The sequence below is a fragment of the Corylus avellana genome, chromosome 4 (assembly GCF_965113065.1).
Source record: "Corylus avellana chromosome 4, dhCorAvel1.hap1.2, whole genome shotgun sequence".
In the NCBI taxonomy this organism is placed as follows: domain Eukaryota; kingdom Viridiplantae; phylum Streptophyta; class Magnoliopsida; order Fagales; family Betulaceae; genus Corylus; species Corylus avellana.
Window position 1 is genome coordinate 24,875,461 of NC_142493.1, and position 24,607 is coordinate 24,900,067.

The following is a 24,607-nucleotide window of genomic DNA, read 5'->3' on the forward strand; positions in this document are numbered from 1 at the left end:
TACGGCATTGACGTCGTGTTCCTTTGTCAAGCCGATGCCTTATAAAAGTATAATAATTATTGATTATAGAAACTACATTATATGTAAAAGGATATATATGCATTACATTATTAGAGGTGAAATTACATAAACATACCATTCCTTCGAGTGGGCTTATGGGTTGGTGGGAGCTTAAGGCTTGATCGGAGCTTCCACTGCCATTGTCCGACGACAACTAATTGTCCTATAAGATACATTATAGTGCAATACTAAGATTAGAAAGTTTGAAGTTTGTTAGTACTTAGTGGTAGATGTGGCACGAACCCAACAATGAATCATGTGAATGAGCTTACTAATACCGAAGTTGTATATGGGTCTCAACAAGTTAAAAAATATATGTAGTATTTTTTTTTTTTTGACATGTTCACATAAGGGAAGGGGGAGGGGGGATTCGAACTAGTGACCATCGCTTTATTAGGCGTGATCCACAGCCGATTCAGCTACCCCTTGGAGACATCTATAGTATTGGCAATGCATTATCTAAATATTGGAGAATATTGTTATGGGCATATATGGCTTACAAATCTAATATGAGGTATATATATGCAATTGTTCCCTATATCTCAAGGATATTGTTGAAGCCAATTTAGCCACAAAAAAAGATGGTATAAAATTGAAAAAAAAAAAAAAACACTAGATATTTTTTTCTCACAAGAGATACGAATTCCGTCCTCTCTTCCCTTGACATTGCATCTTGCAAAGTGGTTGTATGAAATTACTAGAAAAGTTCATGTTGTACCATATATGATTAAGAGCTTGTTTGAGATTTAAAAAAAAAGAAAAAAAAAAAAGAGCCTATTTGAAAAATAGAGCTTTTAAATCAAAAAACGTTTTTTGGTAAAAGTTTCATTTTTAAGCTTTTACCAAAAGTGCGTTTTGGTCATTTTTAGATTTTTTGGACCCTTAAAATCGCTTTTAATTTTTTTATCAAACGAGTTTTTTTTTTTTTTTTTTTTTTTTTTTTTCAAATGGACTTTTTAGGTGTTAAACGCACTTTTAGGTCTCTCAAATGCAATCACAAACATGCCCTAAAAGCAAAGTGGAATTTGTACTAAATTATAAGATTCTTAACATGGAGAGAAAATAATAAGTAGATATAAACATTACCAATTCACCTTTCTAACGAATATAAAACTAATATCGAATAGATTTATTGATAAAAAGAATCTATTATATTATTAAGGTCTAATATAACCTATTATGATCTATTGTATCATCATTTCAAACACTAACTAGGAAACTTAAAACGAACTAATTGTTTTTTATCACTCTATTATGGTCTAATTTGATGGAGAAGTTGGGAAATTATATTTGTGATTCAAGGGTAGGCTCATATCAGTTGCTGTTACTGAGGAAAGGTAAAAGTTCGGATTTATCTCGATGATCCTGATTCAGTATCCATTTATCTACCCCAAATAATCCTAATTCTTTTGTTAGTGTGTCAGTTTTTTTTGTGTTCCTGAGACCAAAGCCCATTTCAGTTTCCACTTTTCTCTTTGTTTTTTTTGTAGGGTATGTTTTAGGTAGTGTTTTTGTTCTTGTTTTGTTTTTTTTTTTCAGTTTCTTCACCATTTTCCTCATATTCCCTTTTCCGGGTCTCTTTGGAGGACTTATTATCGTCCACAAAAGGTACTGATCAGTTGTCTCTCAAACCAATCGTGGGCATGGTTGGTATAACTTGCAAATAAGCTCATTCGATTGCTTCATAAACCCTAAGTCAAACAGTCTCCAATGAAATCTCCTCATTATGGGGCGGAGTGCTACCGGATGCCATTGAGTAACCTGTTAAATCAGAAATTCCTAGCACTCGCTTTTGGCTGTGTCATGTGTCCGTAAGGCATACAATTCTTTCTTTTTTTGCCCTTAGTCTGAATAGGGTATAGTCACATTACAGTAGGCTGGAATAAGTGCTAACTTAATCCTGTTACCAAACTGCCAAAGTTCCAACACAAAAAACAGAATAAGAAAATGCTTACACTGGAATAAGCCTATCCGTGCGCTGGAATAGGTATTTCCACCAAGTGCTGCAACCAAGCGGCAGTGTCTTCCCCACCTTAAGCACAACGGCACAGGCAAAAAGTTTCAGAAAATTTTGCAACTCCTACAGCCGATCACCTCCACGTCAGTCGGACACTGTAGAAACCAACAGCCACCGCACCACCGGAGCACACCGTACGTCGCTCGGGTCTTCACCAGAACCCCCGGAGCAGCGCCGATTGTCTACCGCCCACGTCGACGGCGACCCACACAGGCTCAAAGCCACCCAACCGCCACACGCAGTACTACAGGTAACGGTTGAGCAACAGCCCACTGCCGCACAATCAGAACCACACACGGCACCGCAATCTTCCAGGTCACACGGCACTACACAGCGAGGGTTATTTTTTACTCGTTTAGTTATGATTTTGCTTGTTTTTCTCGAGGGTTTTGTGTCGTAGCACAAGGGTATTATTATATTATGTATTTTTTTTTTTTAAGGTTTTACAGGTTTTTCTATAATAATTAACTATAGCCGTCACACAATAGGAGTTTGGAAGATGCAATAAAATTTGTATCGAGAGTTTTCTATGTTTTCCAATCTTGAAAAGTATTTTTTGTGTTTAAACACTGAAAATGCTGTTTAAGCAGCCAACCAAACAAGGTGTTGGTTTTTGTGGTGGCATGCCTGCATCCTCTCTCTTTTTAGTGGTAAAATTCATCCTCTATCTATAAGCTGTAGTAAAAACACAAGTTGAGGAAATTTAGCAAGGACTTGATGTAATTATGAAATGTTTTATGGCTTGGATCTTGGATCATTATATTTATATATCTTTCCTAGAAGCTGCTTATAAGCTGGAAGTGTTTATGTTGCAGCTACATTGTATGATGGACCATGAAGAATATGTTGATCTACCTTTTAAAGTTGGCCAAATGGCAGAGTCAAGATCATTTCTCCAAGGTTTTCGTGGCGCATGGTTTCGATGCAAGGTGTCTATCGGTTTTATGCACCCTGATCAGTTTTCTTCTATTGATTATTTTCGACACTGCAGGACCATTCATTGATAATTAATATTAGTTCATTCTATTTAATTTAAGTCCTATCTTTTCATTTCTACATCCATGATTTGTTGTTTATGACTCTGCCCACTTTTCAACGGGAATGAAAAAAAAATAATGTGATAGGTTTGATTTGTTTTTGGGAAATAAATGAAAAATCAGTCCCTATGGTTTATTTGATTTGCAATTAGCTCATTGTGATATCAAAATGAGCTCACGTGTCTTATTTAAGTTAGTGTCACACTAACAAAATCTGTTAAGTCAGTAGTGTAAGCAGTAAATTGTTTTTTTGGTATACTTCAAGGTCTCTGAGTTCATTTTGACACTATAGGGAGATAATTGTAAGTCAAGTAAACTACAGGGACTGATTTTGTAATTTTCCTTGTTTTTGGGTTATTTTCTTCTTTTTTTTTTTTGGGGGGGTTTGGGGGGGGGGGGGGGTTGTGGGGGGAGGGGCGTTGACGATGGGGAGAGGGCACCATTTGTGATAGTTTGGAGTTTTTCATAGATGACATCAATGCCAGCAAGTTCCTATTTGTTGCAAAGATCTTGGAGTGGGGTGAAGACCTTGGTGCGATCGGCGTTGACGATGAAGATGTGTTCTGATTTAGAGGGATGCAAAGGTTGTGAAGGAAGAGGAGGTTTGAGAGTGGATGGAGCAAGGTGGTTGCAGAAATTGGATTTGACTGGCAGATGTGGACAGATGGAGCTTTTCAGATAAATACGTGCCTTTTACTGTTTCTTTTTCTACTAGAAAATTTAGAAGTTCAAAGTATAAGTTAATATGATATCATGTTAGATCTTGAAGTTTGACGTGATACTTGAACAAAAGTTTAGTTAATGGATGTGGATGAACCATGTTGAGTGAAATTTGAAAGTATGGGGGAGTGATCAAATTGGAACTTGACCAAAATGACAAGAAACCCAAACTTAGACGAAATTTGAAAGTATGAGGGGTTGATGAAATTGGAACTTGACCAAAATGGCAAGAAACCCAGACTTAGATGGACCAATTTGTAGTTTAGCCAAGTTTTTACATATCTGCAACTAGAAAAGTATATGTGTACCTGCATTCTCAATAGACACTTTCTCAATTTTAAAGGTTTGATCAAAGAACAATTTGTGGACCAGCATGCATAGCTTTCATTAATATCCTCCCCAAACTGTCAAAATGAAGAGTCTTATAGCCAATGTTTGGAGTCAAAAGTTGCTTTCTTTAACTAGTCTTTTTGTGGTTGACAACCTCAGACCACTCACCAATTTCTCATTTCACATTAAGAGTATACGAGGTCCTTCACACATCTCTACTAACAAAAGAAATATAGATTGGAATCAGGTACAAAGCTTTTATCCATTGCGGGTTCATTTTTTCTATCTCATGAAGAGCCTGGGTAATCTCATCGTTGAAAGTTGATATCTTTATTATTGGTGTGTCAAAGAGAGAAGGGACAAACACTGCATTTTTGTGCTTGTTTTGTAAAGTTATCAAAAAGTGTTTTTGGTTTTGTTTTTTCGAAAAATATGAAGGAGAAAATTAAAAAGTGTTGTTTGTGGTGCGGTGACAGATTTGGTTGGTCCTTCTTTGGAGCTGGTGGATAGTGAAGAGGAGGACAGAAATTTCTAGGGTATGGAAGAAGAAGAATGCTGGGATGGGGATGGGGAAGAAGGTGGTTTCATCCTGCCTCCTGTTTGGATTGGGATTTGTTGGAGGAGCCGTGTGAGGGGATTGATGCCACCTTAGAGGCTACCTCCCCCAAAAGGTTAAGGGTAGAAGGGGGCTTCTAAATTTAGAATGCTCCATTAATTATGATGCTAAGGGTGCACTCTATAAGCGGGAGAAAGGCAAGTCTCATGTCTTCTAGCATTGAGTGTCGAGGTGTTTTTGGGCTTTGTGGTTTTGTGGTTTTGGGCATGAGGGTTTGTCGGGTTTGAGGGATTGGGTTTTCTGATTGTTTGGATCCTCTTGTGTATACTACCTGTGTACTTAGGGGGACCTTATGCTTTTTAATAAAGTATTATTATTTATCAAAAAAAAGGTGTTGTTTGTGGGGACCATATCTGAAAATTCGTTTGAAAAGAAAAAAGCTTAAAAGTGTTTTGATTTAATTTTGAAATAAATTTTCAAAATATATATTTTTTTGATAAGTGCAAAAAATAAAAAATAAAATAAAACATAAAAGAAATGGAACAAAAAAAGCATAAAAAAAGAAAAAAATATTACCTTATGAAGGCTTGCCTCCACAGGTAGCGACCACCACCCCTCACTAAAGGAGGGAGGTGGCTCTCCCCGCCCCTGCAGGCATGGTGATTCCACCTTGCAAAAGGGGGGGGGGGGGGGGGGGTTATGGAGTGGATGCCTCTTGTGGAGGCCTGAGGGGTGGGTCGCCGCCCGCGCGAGATGCGCAAATGGTGTTGGTCTCCATCCTTATTGCAGTGTCCACTTGCACAAGAGGGGTGGAGAGTTTCACCCCCATTACAGAGGGTGGTGAGGGCGCGGAGTTCCACCCACATTGCAGAGTTCAGTGGGGGTGAAACTCCATGGGGTAGGGGTGGACACTGAACGTGGGCAGGTGAAGGGGTGGCCTCTCCACTTTTTTTTTTTTTGGTTAGTAAGAAGCGCAATCTCCACCTATTATTGTTCATGTTTGGACAAATTGAGCATGCGTTTTCAAAATATTCCCATATGAAGTTTGTTTTTCTATATATGTTCTTCCACAAGATATTTCATCCATATTAATGGATGAAATGGATGGAGATGAAATATTATATGGAAGAAGAATTGCCTATGATTGTTTTCATATTTCTAATTCTTCTAATTGTCTTGAGTTTTTGTTTTGTTTTGGGTTAGGTGATTCTTTTTCATACTTAATGTATTTGGGTTGCGCCCTTTCGCACTTAATAATTTTCAATTACTTTGGTTATTTAATGCCTTGATTGATCTTCTTATATTATAAGAGACATTGATGAACAGACTACTTGAGACCTAGAGGAAAACTTCGTTTACCACCTACTAGGCACATAGTGTCTACTACTCTGCCTATGCATTATGTTTAATGATATAGTCCTATTTTAAAATTTACATTGAAGCTTGTCTCTTTGCTCAAGTTATTCCTTTTTATTAGACAAATACTTCATGCCATTTAATTTTCCTGTACTTTCCATTAGATAAAGGAGATTGGCTCGAGAAAAGGTCTGATGGGGCATGCCTTAGAATTTGTTGACTTTCCAGATGAAAGTAAGTATACTATTGCAGTTCATGTCATTCAGTCTACCATTGGCTATTATAATTTATCATCTCAAGGTTATGCAAATTAAAAATTAATCCTCACGAAATGATTTTTTGTTTTGTTTTGTTTTTTCTTCTTCTTCTTAGGGCCTGTCTGTTTTACTTATAGAAAGTGATTTTAGGTTTCAAAAAGCGATTTAGAAGGGTCAAATTGGCACCTTTATGAAATGTGTTTTTTTTTGTCAAATGAATGGGTCCAAAATTCACTTTCTGGGATATATTACCAAATGCTCACTTGCTACTTAGGTTGTTTGGCCCGAGCTTGAAGGCACATTTGGGAGTCCAAACAGTGGAAACAAACGCTTCATATGTTCTGGAATTAAGTAATAGTGGTAGTCATAAACAAATATATATATATATATATATTTTTTTTTTCTATGTCGGGGAACTTCTCCAAGGCATGGCCTTTCGGACCCACCCCTGCAGAGTAAATCCCGGTTCCGTGCACCGCACCCTCGGAAGTTTCTCTACACGGAATTGGTTAAATCGCTGGCTTTTCACTAGGGGGTGTGGCCTAAAAGGATTGTTTGCACTCATGAGGTTTTGAACCTTGGACCTTGAAGGGGATGATACCTCAAGACCAAGGCCTCCACCACTTATTGACTTTTCTTATCCTAATATTATATATATAAACAAGTGATAGATATGAAAGTCAAACAAATCAATGGAATCCTTGTTAGCTTTTTTGATAGACAACTACTAGAGCATTTGTAGGTGTGAGTTTTTTTATATTTATAAACAAATAGATGGAAAATCTACAAATTTAGTTTGTTTCTAGAATTGAAAACCTAAAAATACATTCACTTGGTCTGATGTTATACTTGTGTTTTTGAAATAGCATCATTCTTCTATTGTACTTTATTTACAGAAACAAAATGGACACAGTTATATCAAAAGCGTAGAAACTGGAAGGAGGTAAAAAGGCAATTGATGGTTCGCCCTCAATTTCCTCCTATCTATCGTGAAAGTCAAATGCCTGACATCAATAGCATCTTAGAAGTGGTAGTCATTGTTGACAATGTTTGGAAAGTGGGGGATTTGGTAGATTGGTTGATGGATAGTTGTTATTGGTCTGGAAGAGTAACTGAATTGTTGGGGGATGAGAAGGTAAAGGTAATATTTATGTGCCTATCCATTTATATCCTCTATTTGGTATTGAATGCTGAATTTTGTTTGCTTGTTATCATTTTTTTTCATTGTGAGGTGGTTTCTGCATATGTGTTTTTAGTCTATCCTGTTAATCATACTCCCCTTTTTATGTATAACCAGTTGCTTTCTTATTTTGTTTGCTGAAACATGTATCATATGGACAGTCCTTACCATGTAGTCTAATCACTTGATTGATTTAGCTTCCTTGATGTTAATAATTTGCTCAAGTCTATTATGTGTTTAATGCAACAACTAATCAAGTGATATCTTCAAAATCAAGCATCAACTTCTCATCAAGTTCATTGAAATTTGGTTTTAATAATCAGGAGTCTGTTTGGTTCCATTCTCAGACATCAGTTTTGAAAAAGGGTTTGTTTTTCTCTGAAAATGGATTGGCTTCAAAGCATTTATATATATTTTTTTCTTTAGACCTAGTTTTGCACTATTTGCTTTGGACTCTGAAGACTAAAAATGATTTCTTGCTAACAGAAACAAACCGGTGGTGACCTTCCTGAGGTATTTTGGTCCGGTTTTGTGTTATCCTTGTCAATTTTCTGTGTGACCTTACTGTGACATCCGATTAATGTTTCAGGAAGTCCATATTATGTTTTTTTTAATAGGGAAATACACCAAAAAAGTCCTTGAATTTAGGAACTTTTGCCAAATCATGACTTACATTTTCGATCTCGCCAATTAAGGACCTTCTTTATGGTCTCCTGCCAAATTTGTCATTTCGTCCAACTTTTGGCTCAATTTTTAACGGGACTTCTGTCATGTGTCATTTTTCCACATCAGACCAATAGCGTGAGGCCACATGTGTAATGAGTTACATGTTAGATTTAAAAACAAATTTTAGACATAATATCATTTATGTCCAAACCCAGCCTCAGAAAAACCGTAGGCTTTCCCTTCATTTCTTTGTGCCCTTGGATTGAGTCCTTTTAAAAGGCGGGTACGATTCTGTGGACTCGGGCTTGGGGTTCTCGCTGATGGGTCTTGGGTCAGGGTGCGGGTGTGGCGTCTTCGGCGGCCATGGATGGCTTTTCTCCGTTTGAGGGGTTGGCCGATGGTCCTTCTCCAGCGCGGTAGGTCTGGTCTCCTCCTTGGGTTGCTCGTTGGGAGAGATTTCAATGCCATCCGAGCACGAGATTTCTCTCATCTCCTCTAATGTGTCATCCTCAGAAGAGAATTTCAAACTTCTCGAAGAGGAAGCTACCATGAAGGCTAATGTTTGGAGATCTCCTCCGGCAAAGGGCTTTCTTCGGCGGGGGTTTCTTGGTCCGAGTCCCATAGTGCAGGTTTCTTCTCTTCCCTCGCCTAAGGTGTTGGTTGTGACTTCATTGTCTCCAGTTGTTAAGGAAGATGGAGTGAATGAAGAATTGAGTGGCTGCTCCTTAGGCACTTCGTCGATGATAAGGGCGAAGATTTCAGGTTGACTGGCTTAATCCAATCTCAGAAGTGGCCGGTAGGTTTTGGTCTGTCTGGGGAGATTGTTGTGTGGGATTAGGGAGATGAAGTTTGGGATGGGGAGGATGGAGACTCCCCTTATCCCTTGGGCGTTTTACCTCCTACCATGCCCTTGGATTGGGTGTGGGATTGTGATAAGGATGAGGATCCATCCTTGGCGCTCCTGGATGTCAGTGAAGAGGACTTTTTGCGTGTCCTAAGAATAGAGGCAGTAGGGAGCTGTTGAATTTAGAAAGTTTCATTAACTATGGTACGGCATGCGCGTCCTCTCAACGAGGGAAAGACAAGCCTCATGTGCTGCAGCGTTTGAGTGCTTCGCATGGGTGTCAGGTTTGGGGTCTTTTGGTTTTTGTGGGCTTCGGTTTGGTGTGCTTGTCAGGCTTTATGGGTTTTTTTTTTTTTTTTCTTTGGGTTTTTGGTAGGTGATTCTTGTGTATACTTCTTATGTACATAGGGGCGCCTTACGCTTTTTAATTAAACTTTTATTACTTATTTAAAAGAAAAAGTCCTGCGTTCAGGACTTTTTCAGGGGGGCGGTCGGCAGCAGGTCTGCGTTCAGGGGGGCGGTCGTCGGAAGAACAGAACGGCCTCGCCGACACTTCAGACAACGTCGCATGTGCTCCTGGAGGTTCGATCGGCAACAAGGTCGCCGGTGGTTTGATCGGAGACTCCCTGAGCCCACCGTCGATCGAGATGCCGGACATGAGAGAGGAAGACATGACCCAGACTTCGCCGAAGAAGCTGTCGATGGTGGTACCCAATGTCAATCAAGAGCTCGGGAAGGTCTCCGGCGGTTATGGAGCGCAAAATGTGGACGGCGATCCACTGACTTCTCCGGTGAGTACATTTCCGGTCAATGGGGAGGCTGGGCTTCAGTTGTCAATGGTGGAGAGGTCCAACCCACTGGACGAGGGCAATTTTTCAGAGGTCGATGCTCACGGCGCCGAGAAGCAGCAGGACTTACAGGTCAGTGAGGGGCGGGATTCATTTCGGGACGTAGGGACTGTAGAAGTGCGTGAGCTTAGTGTGGAGGGCCAAATTCCTGGAGAGGACAGCAGGGTGGTCGAGGCAAGAGTTGAAGCTCTTACATTTGGGGATGAGGACAGAGGCAGTTTGGGGAGGGAGGAAGAAGGGGTTGGGGGTCGTGAGGTCGTTATGTTTTCTCCTTGGAACACGCATGCTAAGGATGCAGTGGGGGCGGCAGGTTATTCAGACTGGGTGATCCAATGCGCTAATGAGATCTATCCGATTGTAGGGATTTCTTACACGGGCCACAAGCTACAGCTGCTAGCTCTGCTGACCTTCTTAGAGGAGGAACGAAGAAATAATGGGATGGCCAGCACAAGTAGCGGAACGAAGGGCAAGAGGGAGGTTAGGAACCTGGAATGTTCGGTGAATTATGATGCTAGAAATATGGGCTCAAAGCGCGGTAGCAGAAAAGGCAAGGGGCAGGTAACCACATTATGAAGCTAAACATCTTATCTTGGAATGTGAGAGGGTTGAACAAGAGGGACAAGCGTATGAGGGTGTGTAATATGCTTAGAGATTGGAAGGTAGACATTGTTTGTCTCCAAGAAACTAAGCTTAGAAGCACGTCTCGCAATATTGTCCGTAGCTTATGGGGGCGAAGTCATGTGGATTGGTGTTGCTTGGATTCGAGTGGGGCTTCGGGTGGTATTCTAATTATGTGGGACAATAGGGTGGTGGAGAAGGTCGATGTTTGTGTGGGGGCTCACACCCTGGCGGTATCTTTCAGGAATATGGGGGATCGCGCTGTTTGGGCTTTTGCTGGGGTGTATGGCCCGAACCTCTATAGGGATAGAAGGATCCTCTGGGAGGAGTTGGCAGGCATTATGAGTTGGTGGGACATGCCGTGGTGTATTGGGGGTGACTTTAATGCCACTCGATTCCCTAGCGAAAGATCAGGGGAAGCTCATTTAGATGCGGCTATGATGGAGTTTTCTGATTTTATCCTTGAACAAGGGCTGATGGATCTTCCCCTGGTTGGGGGTTCGTATACTTGGTCGCTCTCCAACGATCCCCCGGTGTGGTCAAGGATAGACCGGTTTCTTGTATCTCCAGGTTGGGAGGCTTGTTTTCCAGGGGTAAGGCAGAAGAGGCTCACTCGCCTTTGTTCCGATCATTTCCCAATCATCCTCGAGGCAGGGGAAGTGCCTAAGGGGAAAAGGCCATTTAGATTCGAAAATATGTGGCTGAAAGCGGAAGGGTTTGTGGCTCAAGTGCAACAATGGTGGGACTCATATGCTTTCCACGGTTCGCCGAGCTATGTTCTCGCCTGTAAGCTTAAGGCCTTGAAGACGAATTTGAAGACTTGGAATGAAGAGGTGTTTGGCAACATTGAGAGGAACAAGAGGCTTCTTCTTGAAGAGCTCCAGGGGTTCGATGCGAATGAAGAAAATAGGGCCCTGATAGAAGAAGAGGTTAGGAGGAAGGCAGAGGTGGTTCATGAGTTGGAGAAGTGTTTGCTTATGGAGGAGGTGAGTTGGAGGCAGAAATCTAGGGTGATGTGGTTGAAGGAAGGTGACAAGTGCACTAAATTCTTTCACTCCATAGCCAACTCCAATAGGAGACACAATGCTATTGAGTCTCTAATGATTGGAGATAACCTCACTTCGAACCCAACCGAGATCAATGAGCATATAGTTGAGTTTTATAAAAAACTCTTTACGGAGCAATGCCGTTGGAGGCCGTTGGTTGATGGTATTTCCTTCGACTCCATTTCGGAGGAGGAGGCTCGATGGTTGGAAAGAGATTTTGAAGAAGAAGAGGTCAGGAAGGTAGTGTTTAAAATGAATGGTTTTAAGGCGCCGGGTCCTGATGGGTTCTCTATGGCTTTTTTCCAAACTTGTTGGGAGGTGGTGAAGGGGGACATTATGAAGGTGTTTAGAGATTTTCATGCAGGAGGTTTGTTTGAAAAGAGCCTCAACGCGTCCTTTATTTCGCTTATTCCGAAGGTTCCTGGCGCTATTAATCTTAAAGACTTCCGGCCGATCAGTCTTGTGGGAGGCATCTACAAAATCATAGCCAAGGTTTTAGCAAATAGATTGAAGGTTGTCTTGGATAAGATTATCTCTCAGTCACAAAGTGCTTTTATCAAGGGCAGGCAAATTCTTGATCCAATTTTGATTTCCAATGAATGTCTCGATAGTCGGTTGAGAGGGGGGGAGCCAGGGGTCATTTGCAAGATGGATCTGGAAAAAGCTTACGATCATGTGAATTGGGATTTCTTGTTGTATATGTTGAGGAGGTGCGGTTTTGGGGGGACTTGGTGTTCTTGGATTGACCATTGCATTTCTTCGGTGCGTTTCTCAATCCTAGTCAATGGATCTCCTAATGGGTTCTTTAGTAGCTCCAGGGGTCTGAGACAAGGGGACCCCCTGTCTCCTCTGTTATTTGTATTTGTGATGGAAGCCTTGAGTAGGATGATCTCGGCAGCAGTTAATGGGGGGTTGTTAGAGGGTTTCAAGGTTGGTAACACGGTGGTTTCTCATCTCCTGTTTGCTGACGACACATTGCTGTTTTGCAATGCTTTGCCCTCCCAACTCCGTTACTTGAGGAGTATATTTTTATTATTTGAAGCTGTTGCCGGTCTGAAGGTCAATTTGGCTAAGTCGGTGATAATTCCGGTGGGAAATGAGGAGCAAGGGGGTATGTTAGCAGACATTCTAGGGTGTGGGGTTGCATCTCTTCCTATCAAATACCTTGGTTTGCCGTTGGGGGCTCCTTATAAGGCGAAGCATATTTGGGATGAAGTGATTGAAAAGATAGAACGTCGGCTGGCTGGTTGGAAAAGGTTGTATTTGTCAAAGGGCGGCAAGGTCACGTTAATCAAAAGTACTCTTGTGAACTTGCCTACTTACTATTTGTCTCTCTTTCCTATTCCGGTTAGCGTTGCCAAGCGCATAGAGAAACTTCAGCGTAACTTCTTATGGGGTGGGCTAGGTGACGAGTTTAAATACCATCTAGTGAAGTGGTCGAAGGTGTGCACTCCAATTAAGGAAGGCGGGTTGGGGATCAGAAATCTGGTGGACTTTAACCGATCACTTCTAGGAAAATGGTTGTGGCGCTACGGTTTGGAAAGAGACGCTTGGTGGAGGGGGGTGGTGGATGCGAAGTATGGTAGCTTATGGGGAGGGTGGTGTTCCTTGGAGTGTGGAGGTACTTTTGGGGTTGGGTTATGGAAGAATATTAGGAAGGATTGGGATACTTTCCAAGGCTTTACGCGCTTTGAGGTGGGGGAAGGGACTAGGGTTCGATTTTGGCATGATGTGTGGTGCGGTGATACGGCTCTTAAGGAAGCCTTCCCTGGTCTCTTCAATATGGCTTGTGAGAAGGATGCCTCAGTAGCGGCTATCTTGGAGGTGAGTGGTGGCAACAACCTGTGGAATGTGACTTTTTCTAGAGGGGCTCATGATTGGGAGGTGGACGTTTTTGCCTCTTTTTTCCAGTTGTTGCAGTCAGCTCAAGTGAGACCAGGGTGTGAAGATAGGTTGTGGTGGAACTCCTCCAAAAGAGGCCAGTTTAAGGTCAAACTTCTTTATGCGTCTTTGGCTGGTTCTAGACGGGGGCACTTCCCTTGGAAGAGTGTATGGCGTACACATGCTCCGCCGAGGGCAAGTTTTTTTGTGTGGTCGGCAGCTATGGGCAAAATTCTGACCCTAGACAACCTAAGGAAGCGGCATGTGATCGTGACAAACAGGTGTTGGATGTGCAAGAAGGATGAGGAGACGGTGGACCACCTTCTTCTCCATTGCGAGGTAGCTTACGCTTTGTGGTGCGCCTTCTTTGGGCGGTTTGGATTGTCTTGGGTAATGCCGAGACGGGTTTCGGACCTGCTCGCTTGTTGGTGGTCTATGGGAAGGAGAGGGAGCGCTGCGGTTTGGAAAATGGTGCCTACGTGCTTCTTTTGGTGCATTTGGAGGGAGAGGAACAATAGGTGTTTTGAAGATCTGGAAGGGTCTTTGGAAGATTTACTATCCTTATGTCTACACACTTTGTATCTATGGACTGTAGCGTATATCTTCCCGGTGTCGATTAGCTATAATGACTTCCTTGTTCGCTTTTCTCTTTCTAGCTAGGTGATCCTATTGTATACTCCCGGTGTACCTTGGGGCGCCTTTACGCTTTCAATAAAACTGGCTTTTACTTATCAAAAAAAAAAGAAAAAGTCCTTTTAAAAGACCCAAAAGAGATAAAAAGACCAAAAAAGAAAATCAATGAAAGGGATGGGTGGGGTGGAGATCCACCTTCGCTGAAGCAGGGGTGGATCTAAGACCCCCATTTTGGGTGGGGGGCAGGATGAATCTTCACCCTTCCCCCTCTTCGGTGCATTTTTTTTTTTTGTATACAATGATATTATTTTTAAAACATGTTCTTTTTTTTCAAAGCGTTTTAAATGTAATATGTTACTCATTACACGTGCTCTCATGCTATTGGTATAATGTGGAAAAAAAATAATACATTGGGATACAAAATTGCTTATAAAAAAAAAGTTGGACGGAAGGACCAATTTCAGCAGAGGCCATAATGGAGGTCCTTAATTGACGAATTTGAAAAGTGGGTCCCCACTATCAAGAAATTAAGTTTGCAAACTACATTTTAATGATAAGTAGTTGTTAGCCAAAGAAAAAAAAAGAGATAAGATAAAGAAAATCATCTTTAATAAATCTAATTTTTCAAGGGAATGCTATCTTCTCTCCTCTGTTCATATGAATTTTCTAGATAAGCTGAACACTGAGTACTTTGCTACAGCAGAAGCATTATATTTATTTTTCTGTTCTTATATTGTATTTTGTTGCTTTTCTAGATCGAGTTGTTTCCTCCTCCTACGGGTGAAGGATTATCATATGAAGTCCCCTGCAAGGACCTACGCCCATCATTAGATTGGACTCCAGAATATGGCTGGGCAGTGCCTATTCCTGTGGTAGCTTTCTTGAACTCCTGTGTTTTCACTTGTATTTACCAAGAAAGCTTGCTCTATATTACTGTTTGATATGTCTTTCAAGTCTTTCCTAAGTTCTAGAATCTTTACCGATTGTTATAAGATTTTTTGTTATAAAAGTTATATAGTAAATGACAAAAGGGTTGACTTCTCCACCAAACCGAGGAGATGGTTTCCTTTGATGAAACAAACATGTAGGCTGGCTTATTTGCATGTTGAGTGTTTCGATCACCCAACATATCATCATTGGCTGGACAATCTAAGCAAGAATGTTTGCCTGTAACATTGTCAATTTAGGTCCATTGTACCATGGCAATAATTGGAAATATCAACATTTCACACCTGTTGCTATGATTAATTTGTTCTTTGTAGAAGTCAATAAATGCTAATATGGATTCTTTAATTGCAGCTTTTTTAGAGGTTTAATTGTATTGTTTAATCTAAATATTTTTGAAGAGTTGGTGGAAGTCGGGGGGACTTCCACGGCTTCCATCTCCATCTCTCCCCAACCATAAAAGTAAAATTCATGAAGTAAAGGGATCAATTAGGGTCGCTGTCTTCCATGCTCTTTTGCCCACCACAAAAAAGCTATTTTGTTAACTGCTCTTCTATCCAACTTTCCATCGTTTAATTGTGATTCATGAAAGACATCTTATATCGTATTTTATTGTTTTAGAACTTGTGACTATCATTTTAATTTTGTACTTGAGGTATGACTCCTTTGATTTATTATCTTGTTCTGGAAATTTGATATTCTAGCATGGACTTTATTTTTTTTGATAAGTAGCATGGACTTTATTTTTGATAAGTAAATCAATCTTATTAAAAAGCACAAAGGGTGTAACCAAAGTAAACAAGAAGCATACAAGAGAGACCCCCCGATTAGGTAGAAGTACAAGAGAACAAATCCAGAAATTCTAGAAGATTAGATAAACGAGAACTATTGTAAACCGCCGTCCAAACATAAGAGCATCTCCAGTAATGTTAGGTAAAATACCTAATCAAAAAGTACAATTCTTTATTTTAACTACTCAATTTTTAATACAAACTCCAACAGATTTTCTATTTCATTCTCTACTTTCTATAAATATTATTATTCTATTTTCTTTTTCACTTTTCACTCTCTCCCACTCTGATCCAAAACCCAAACCCATGCCCACAACTATATCTTCCTTCCCTTCTCTCTTCCCTACACACTACCATAACCAGTAACCACACCCAAATCCCCATGGTGAGGACCTTTATTCCACTCGCCCAGTAACCTGGCAAAAAAAAAAAGCACACTTGTTCAGCTTCAAACTCGAGCATTGATTGAACCAAACTGAGCCAGAAAAAAACCAGAAACAGTACCAAGGCGAAACAGCAAGAGAGAAAGAGATCTAGGAAGAAAACCGTCAACTAGTAAGAGAAAATACCGATCAACTCCTCTGTTTGCCCTCCACTCCCACCAGCAATTTTTCCCCTCCATTTCTGGCTAGATCGCCGGGCTCCATGCCCAACTGGGCGACAAGAGTGAGAGAGAAGGGAGCATTTCTGAAGGAGAGGGAGAGAGAAAAGGAACCGTTGAGGAGGAGGGAGAGAAAAAATGAAGAGAGAAATAATAAAAAAACTTGAAGATTGTGCTACAGTAATAGCAAAATGTTGCTATTCACTGTAGCAAAAACTGCATTATTGCTACTTGGAAGCCAATCTGTTGGAGAAGGAAATTGGCTGATTTTAGCTAAAATAGCTATTATGGAGGATTTAGCTAATCCGTTGGAGATGCTCTGAGGAGATTTTAACATAATAGTTTTTAGCTCTAGCACCGGTCTCTCACAATCTTTAAAGTTATGAGCATTAGGCTCTCTCCGAATGCACCACGTTACGCATTAGGAAATTGTCTTGGCTTATGAGGTTTGCCAGCTGTTAGTGGAGTCCTCTAACTTACTATCAACGTGTCTTTATGTCACTATGTGTCAGATGAGTACATTGACTAATTGAGTAGTTTGCTTTCAGCCTTTTATAGTGTGTTATTATTAGATGTTAGTGGGCTTTTGTAACCGTTGGATTATTTAGATTGTATTTAACTCTACTGCATTAATGAAAAGGTTATGAGATATTTGCCAAGTGATTTGTGTTTGGAGGAGGCTCCCTCAAAGAAGCCAACTCTTCTTCTTTTCTATTCCTTTTTTGCACTTAACTCTCTTTCTCCGTCTCTTTGAGTTTCAGCCAGCCCATCGCTATCACCACCACCACAGCCACAACCTCACTGCCCCACGAAGCAGGGCTCCACCAGTGAGTCAACGCTCCACCACCATAGCTTAAAATATGGAAACTCAGCGCTCCACCGCCACCTCTCCACTCGGACCAGTGAGTCAGTGACCACTTTGAGCATTTCTCTCTCTCTCTCTCCCCCCGGTGGGCGCAACCACTTTCCACTCTTCAATGGACGTGGCCGAAAAAGCCCACAATTAACTAACTGTACCGTAACCGACTGGTCGGTAACAGTAATTGTTGGAAATTAGTCCTGTTAGTATGAAGTCAGTGAAATAATTGACTTCACTGACTTTGGTGGGACAGTAGCCAAAATACCCCCTACTGTCACCATTTTGACCGATACCCACCCCTAAATCTGACCTTTCCAACTAGCCCACAACTTCACCACCTTTTGGGGCACGACCCACTCTAACCGAAAAAGACAGAAAACTGGTACCCATAACTCTCTAGCCACTTTGCAGTGGAGTAGAAGATGATCTATGGTCTCCCCCCACTCCTCTTAAACATGCAGTACTAATCCATCATTATAATGTGCCTCTTTCTTTGGTTGTCCATAGTTAAATTTTTCCCTAGCATCGCCGTACACAAAGAATGTCACTCTCGAAGGTGCCTTAGTTCTCCATATTCTCTTTCAAGGAAATGAAGAAATAGCAGGGGGAAAAGCGCATGATAGAAAGATCTAACCTCAAACACCCTCCTTTGAAAAGAATCCAACAAATTTTATCCTCGCCACCTCGTCTCAACTTGAGAGTATTAAAAAACGAAGTGACCAACTCTACCTCCCAATGATACTTCTTGGAGTCATCATATGCATTTACGATGGAATCATATGCATTTTACTGTAATGAATTTTAATTACAGCATATGCATTTATGACTACACATCCTGTAAATCTATTATTTTTTATGCTGTGTATTAGCTATCTTGACATTTTTGAATCCAGACTCACGATATATTCCAGTCCGATGGTCCTTGACTTAATTAAAATAATTGTGTCATCCATGTAATTTTATCTTCAATTGTTCTGTAGGTTCTGATACCGTGTTATTTGTAGATGAATATGGTGCCTGTAGGATAGATACTTATGTTTTTTCTTGTATTATTTACATTTGCTGTGCCTGGTGGTTGCAGGAAAATGGAAATGGCCGTCCTTGTGCGCGGCTTATTAAGCCATTTAATGAAGGTAAGAAGTTTGCAGTTTGAGAACTAACTGAATTAAATTGTTGCCTAAGTACAGATTTTTTCTTAATTTTTTAGTTGAATTATGGGAACTCCACATTTCATAATTAATGTTCGAGTTCTAGCCTCCAAAATCCAGCTTGTAGGCCTTTAGTGGCATCACATTTTTTTTTTTTGGATTAATTTCTCTCTGAACTCTTGTTATTCCATTTTAGATAGGTCTATCATCTTGCTGAGGGGGGATCCTATGAGCTGGACAATGTCAGACATGGGCGATACCTCTATCACTATTGTTATAGTCCTTGCTCAAAACTGGACTGTTGAGAGAGTAAAAAAAATGTGATAGGTTGAGAGTTTAGAAGTCTGACTGACAAGGGGTCAGTCGAGGCCTGATGGTGATGTTAATAGTCAATTATAATTGCAAATAAATAGACTATGATATTATAATATCAAAAATCAATCAGTGAGAGGTGCTGCAATAGTGTTGAAATGCCTAATAAACTGTCTATAGAAAGTAGCAAGGCCTTGGAAACTCCTTACCTGGATACTAGATTTACTTTGTTTTCATCCATTAGCAGTCCATTTGAAGACACTGCATACCCCAAGAAAACTACTTTATTCATAGCAAAGCTACATTTCGTCAAGTTTCCATAAAACTTCTCTCTTCTCAAGATATCAAACACCTATTGAATGTGAATCAAGTGTTCCTCCAAACAGCAACTGTACACCAAAATATCATTAAAATAGACCACCACACGCTCCTAAAAGAGGCCGCAACATTTAGGTCATAACTCTCATGAAAGTACTAGGTGCATTTGTAAGTCCAAATAGCATAACTAGTCACTCGAAGATCTTATTGTGAGTTTTGAAAGCGGTCTTCCATTCCTCTCCCAAACAAATTCTAATTTGATGATAACCGCTTCGTAGATCAATCTTATAAAATACTTTTGCCCCCGTGAAGCAATCTAACATATCATCCAATCTAGCAATTCGAAATCGATGCTGAATGGTAATCTTGTTGATTGCTCTACTATCAACACAATTTCTCCAACTACCATCTTTCTTGGGAGTTAAAAGAGCGGGTAAGGCGCAAGGACTAATACTTACCTGGATGCGGCATTTATCTAGAAGCTCTCCAACCTGCCTTTGCAGCGTTTCCTTCTCTTAAGGAGTCATTCTATAGGCTGCTTTATTAGGAAGTGCTGAACTGGGTATTAGATCAATAGTGTTGTAAATCACGCATGGGAGGCAACTTGGGAGGCAATTCTTGAGGGAAAACATTAGCTCCTCCACAGCTCTAGAAACATCAGAATCAGCAATTTCTTGTGCAATCAAAACAAATATGCAGCCACATTCAAGAATTTCCTTCATAAAACTCTTTGCAGTAAGCAGAAAATTTTGTTTGAGGATTTGAACTCGTTTTCTTCTTCATGGGCAGCAAAGTGTATCGTTGATTCCCCTAGCAAAGAGTGTAAGTGTTCTTATCATGAATGGTTTGATGATCATATTGCAAAGGTCTTCCAAGAGAATATGGCAAACATCCATAGGCACCACATCACATCACACCTCATCAAAATACTTCTTCTGGATAGAAAATGAAACCAAACATCTCTTGGCAACCTTGATGTCATTGCCCATCTTACATCAAGAAAGCCTATAAGGATGAGTATGTTCTTCAGTTTTGAGGTTCAACTTATCTACCACCTCTTGAGATACCACATTTTCACAACTATCCCCATCTATAATCATCTTACACACCCTTCCACCAGTACTACAAGTTGTATAGAAAATATTGATTCTCAACTAATCTTCTTCGGTTTCATGCTTTGACACAAGTGCTAGACCATCTTCATCTTTAAAATCTCCTCCAAGTTCTTCATTTAGGGGCTGATCATAAACGGGAAGTTTAATATCCTGCTGTCTCTATTTTTCCAACAAGAGTGCTTTATTGCGGTTCCCATTGTCATTCTACAATCTGGAGATTGATGACCAGGTTTGCCACACTTAAAACACTTGAAACCTCCTCCTTTGGATTGTTTTCCAGCACCCACATGGTTGGAACTGGACTGGTTGGAAGAAGGTACAGGAAACTTGTGGGTTCTTGCTTGCTGTCGATCACCAACATTGCTAACTTTCCCAACATTTGAGGAGTTGCCAATCTTAAAATAGCTTTGATACTGCCGTCCAAGCCTGGAGTTAACTTGAAACTGCTGTCCAGACCTGGAGGCACTTCGATTTTGTTTTGTTTTTTCCACCAATAAAGCTTGATTTTAAGCCTCTGAAACTGTCTACAATGAATGCGGCCCAAGGATATCTTGAATTGAGGGCTTTAAGCCACTAAGGTACCTTGCTATCATTGTTCTTCACTTTCATTCAAATCAACCCTTGCTACAAGTTGATAGAATGCTTCGGTGTAGTCCTCCACACTTCCAAATCGCTTAAGATTGTGCAAATTCTTGTACAAAGTTTGCATATAGTTGAAAGTAAGAAACTGCTCCTTGAGCTTTTTCTTCATTTTGCGCCAATCTTTTAATCTTGCCTTTGCCACTCCTTTGTTTATTCGTTTGCAATTGTTCCTACCATGTGGGGTCCTCTTCCTTTGAGTCGAATAGACACCAATTTCACCTTCTCCTTGGAAACTTCATAGTTGTTAAATACTCTCTCAATAGTCTTTGACCAATCAACAAATTCATTGGGATTGAGACTTGAAATTTCGGAAGTTCAACCTTGATATTATGCTTCCTTTTATGCTCATACCCCTCAAGAACAGGTCTGCTTTTTTGAGGAACTCCAAAAAGATTCTCAAAGCAGGGTTGAGCATCATCGGAATCATCACTCCTCGCACTAGGGGGTTGTAGATGCTGTACCATCTCTGTCAAGACAGCTATTTGTCTCCTTAACTGATCCATCTCATTTATTTGAGGCTGATTTTGTTTCTGAACATCATTCCGATCCATAGGTGGAGGCAAATCTGCTCCATTGTCAAGATTCACTGCATTGCCTCATCCTCTACCCCCTTGAGCTCTTAGTCTTTGGGCCATAACAACAGCAAACTTCAAGAAATCAAAGATCTGTTCTAGAAAGTGATGCTTTGTTTCAAGAAAGGGAAAACAGAGAACCGAGGGCAGATTGCTTCTCAACATGCCAGAAAGGGAAACCAAAGCCTGGTTCTCTGAGACTAAATTGACGCTGCCAGCTTTCAAATTCAAGAAGTAAAGAGAAATCTAGGGTTTATAGAAGAATAACTAATCTGGAATTTTTTTTTGATGACGGGAATCCCTCCAAGGCAAGGCCACTTTGTGTACCCGTCATTACAATTGTCAAAAACTTATTACAAAAGGCTGGTAATCTGTTATTTATACTTTATAACAGCTAATACTAGGCTATACTACCCTTACATTGTGGTTACTTGAGCAAAATGAGTCACTACAAATCATTACAGAAAATGCCCTGCATTTCAAACCTAATTCCATGGCCACATGTTGAATTTTTGTTTGTCCTAAAAAGTTGTTTTTCCTAAATGTTTGCGGTTTTCTTTTCTTCAAAGATCTGTGTCTTCAATTGGTATGAAGTTTTCCATGAATAGTTCATTGAAGGGGAGGGAACTTCAAGTAAGGAAGCCAAAACTCTCCATTAGTAAAACTTATGTGTCTTAAAAAATTTCAAACTAAAATACTAACTTTAATGGTTTTCATTTGTAAATAGTTTCAATGAATATTTTGGTTCTCAAATTTGGTTTTATAAGATGCCAAATGAAAATTTAAGTTCTTTTATAACATCTAATCATCAAAAATCATACAACCGTGTAATTTGAATCTTTACTTAACCCAAGGCTCATGTCACTTATGGTTAGAGAGTTCTCTTTATTACTCTCCTTCCAAAATAAATGTCTTCCATTTCTTTTTGGACGGCTCTTGCTTTCCAAAAAGTAGAAACAGTGTGTCATTTTCTTAGACTATTCTCGTTTTTCTTAATGAAGTAAACAAGATTCTTGTTTAAAGCTGTGCTGACTTCTAATTCAAAGCGAAGGCTTTAGGAAGGTTACTAAGCCTTTCTGCATTTCATTAACAATCTTGCTGTTTGGAACCCAAAAACTTATTTTGTGGTGGAGTATAACAGTTGGCCTGGTTGGAACTGGATTTGTATAGCTTCATATTGTACTCATGTGATTGGTTACTTTCATCATGTTACCACTTGATCTTGTATCCACTCCTGCCATGCTTTTTTGATTTATTTAACGGCTTGGTTTCACATTTGAATTTGATTGGCATGGGATAGTTGGGGGGGGCCCTCCAAATTTGATGGTTGACGCTGAGGGCGAAGGAAGAAATGGAGTTCAGGCTGCCAATACAGCATCTGAGCGTAATGCATCTTTTTCCTCTCATACTTCAACAAGCTCATTACAACAACCAGATGGATCAGAACAAATGCCAAGGCTACCTTTGATCATTACGGCATCCAAGGAGATACAGACGTCAGAATCAAAATTGGAATTAGATATGGGAGATAATGGCCCTGGAAAAGCCAGTTGCTCAGATAGTGTTTCAAGCTCACATGTCAGAGATGCATCAGCTAATATATTGGGAAATACGGCTGGAAAGGGAAAAAATGATAGCTCTGGGTCTTCAAAGAAGCTGAAAGCTGATGGAAGTATTTCTTTAAATTCCATGTGTTCTGATACAATAGAAGCTGCAGTTATGGACCTGGAGGAACTTGTGAACCGAGTTAAATGGATTAGGGGTTTCTTGGAACTTAGAAAACCTCTGTCAAATACTGTCCAGAATCCTTGGAAATTTCTGGAACATCGGGCATCATCCACACCAAAATGAGTGTTCGGTTTTATTGAAAGGGTAAGTTTACAGTTTAGATTGGTGAATCAACAGTCTCTTTTGAATCTGTTTTTGACATTTTTATATCTATCTAAATGTGTCTCTTGTTTTGGGATGTCTTGATGAAGTGAAATAAAACATTTTTGTAAAGAATTTGCTTGACAACTTATCACATCCATAATTTGTTAATCCATGAAAATTTTGACTTGTGTAAATGCTCAACACAAGATTGGAATTATTAAGTTGATTTTTTTTTTTTTTGTATACAATTATTAAGTTTGCATTGCTTAAAGTCAAGATGCTTAGTTGAATAGAGTGGACATGACTGGATTAAATTAAATATGACAAGTTATGATTTCAGGTACAATATTGATACTGCATATAGTGACGACCACTATTTTATTAAACCCAGTGGAGCAGTCAGGTAATTACTGACGTTAGCAAATGAAGTAGATTCTTCTTTCTCGTGGGACCATGACTGATTTTGATTGCTCCTCAATGAAATTTCTCTCTGGGGGATATTCTCATGTGTGCAAGGATCCTAGTGGGGATTGTCACTATTAGATACATTCTTTATAGAAGCTTGTATTGTTGAAAAAATAAAAAGGTACCCAAGCTTCCTTTCTCTTTTTTTTTTCTTAGATGAATGGTAACAAATTAAAGAAACAAACAAGAAGTCCAAGTGCTTAAAGCTCCTCGCAGGAAGGCAAGGGTGCAGCCTAGGTGATGGAATGAAACAAACCTGAAAACAAAGAAATTTTAACTCAGTAAACAGAACAGATCTCCCAGGTCTTTTGGACAGCTAAAAAAAATACTTAAAACTGCAAAAAGGGAAATGGCCAATGACTGTTGGACAGCTGGCATATCATGTTGCATGAAAAAGCAATTGAAGAGGACTTTTTTATTTTTTTTATTTTTTTTATTTTTTTGTTCGGATATTAAGTTGATAAATAAAATATTGGAGTTTGAGTCTTGCCTTTGGTGATAGAGGAATGGGGTGGGATTGACATTGGCTTGAAGCTAGAATGTTGCTTACCAAAAAATAAAAAGTGAAGAGAGTATGGGAAAGTAAAGATTTCATGGTGTATTGACAGAGAAGTACAAACTAATTTATTTAAAGATATTACCTCAAATAAAGTATGGCATTCACAAAATACAAACACCCTTAGGGTTCGGGGGTTCGGGTGCTCGATTTTAAAAAGTGCGATTTAGAAATAACGATTTTAAAATGTGATTTAAAAAAAAAAAGTTAACATTTGATAAAATCACAGTTTTATAGCCATTTAAAATTGTGCGTTTTTAAATTGTAATTTTAAACAATTTATTTTTTACAATTTGGTTTAAAATTGTATTTTTCTTTTATATTTTTTCCTTTAATTAATTAAAATAGTAAATCTATTTAAA

At 39.8% G+C, this 24,607-nt stretch overlaps 1 protein-coding gene across 3 annotated transcripts; it reads left to right on the plus strand.

The window, feature by feature from the left end:
- Window positions 1–2,082: 2,082 nt before the first annotated feature.
- Window positions 2,083–23,831, plus strand: LOC132178269 (uncharacterized). Of its 3 annotated transcripts, XM_059590715.2 has the most exons (9): window positions 2,083–2,327; window positions 2,893–3,006; window positions 6,241–6,310; window positions 7,230–7,468; window positions 8,000–8,026; window positions 14,805–14,921; window positions 18,327–18,378; window positions 22,653–23,224; window positions 23,565–23,831. In XM_059590715.2, the coding sequence occupies exons 2-8, from the start codon at window positions 2,902–2,904 to the stop codon at window positions 23,201–23,203; spliced, it is 1,161 nt and encodes a 386-aa protein (XP_059446698.2). In that variant the 5' UTR covers window positions 2,083–2,327; window positions 2,893–2,901; the 3' UTR covers window positions 23,204–23,224; window positions 23,565–23,831. The 3 variants fall into 3 exon arrangements, with proteins under 3 accessions (XP_059446698.2, XP_088371479.1, XP_088371478.1); XM_088515353.1 differs by lacking the exon at window positions 8,000–8,026; XM_088515352.1 differs by lacking the exon at window positions 8,000–8,026 and having other exon boundaries at window positions 2,084–2,327; window positions 7,230–7,474.
- Window positions 23,832–24,607: the final 776 nt, after the last annotated feature.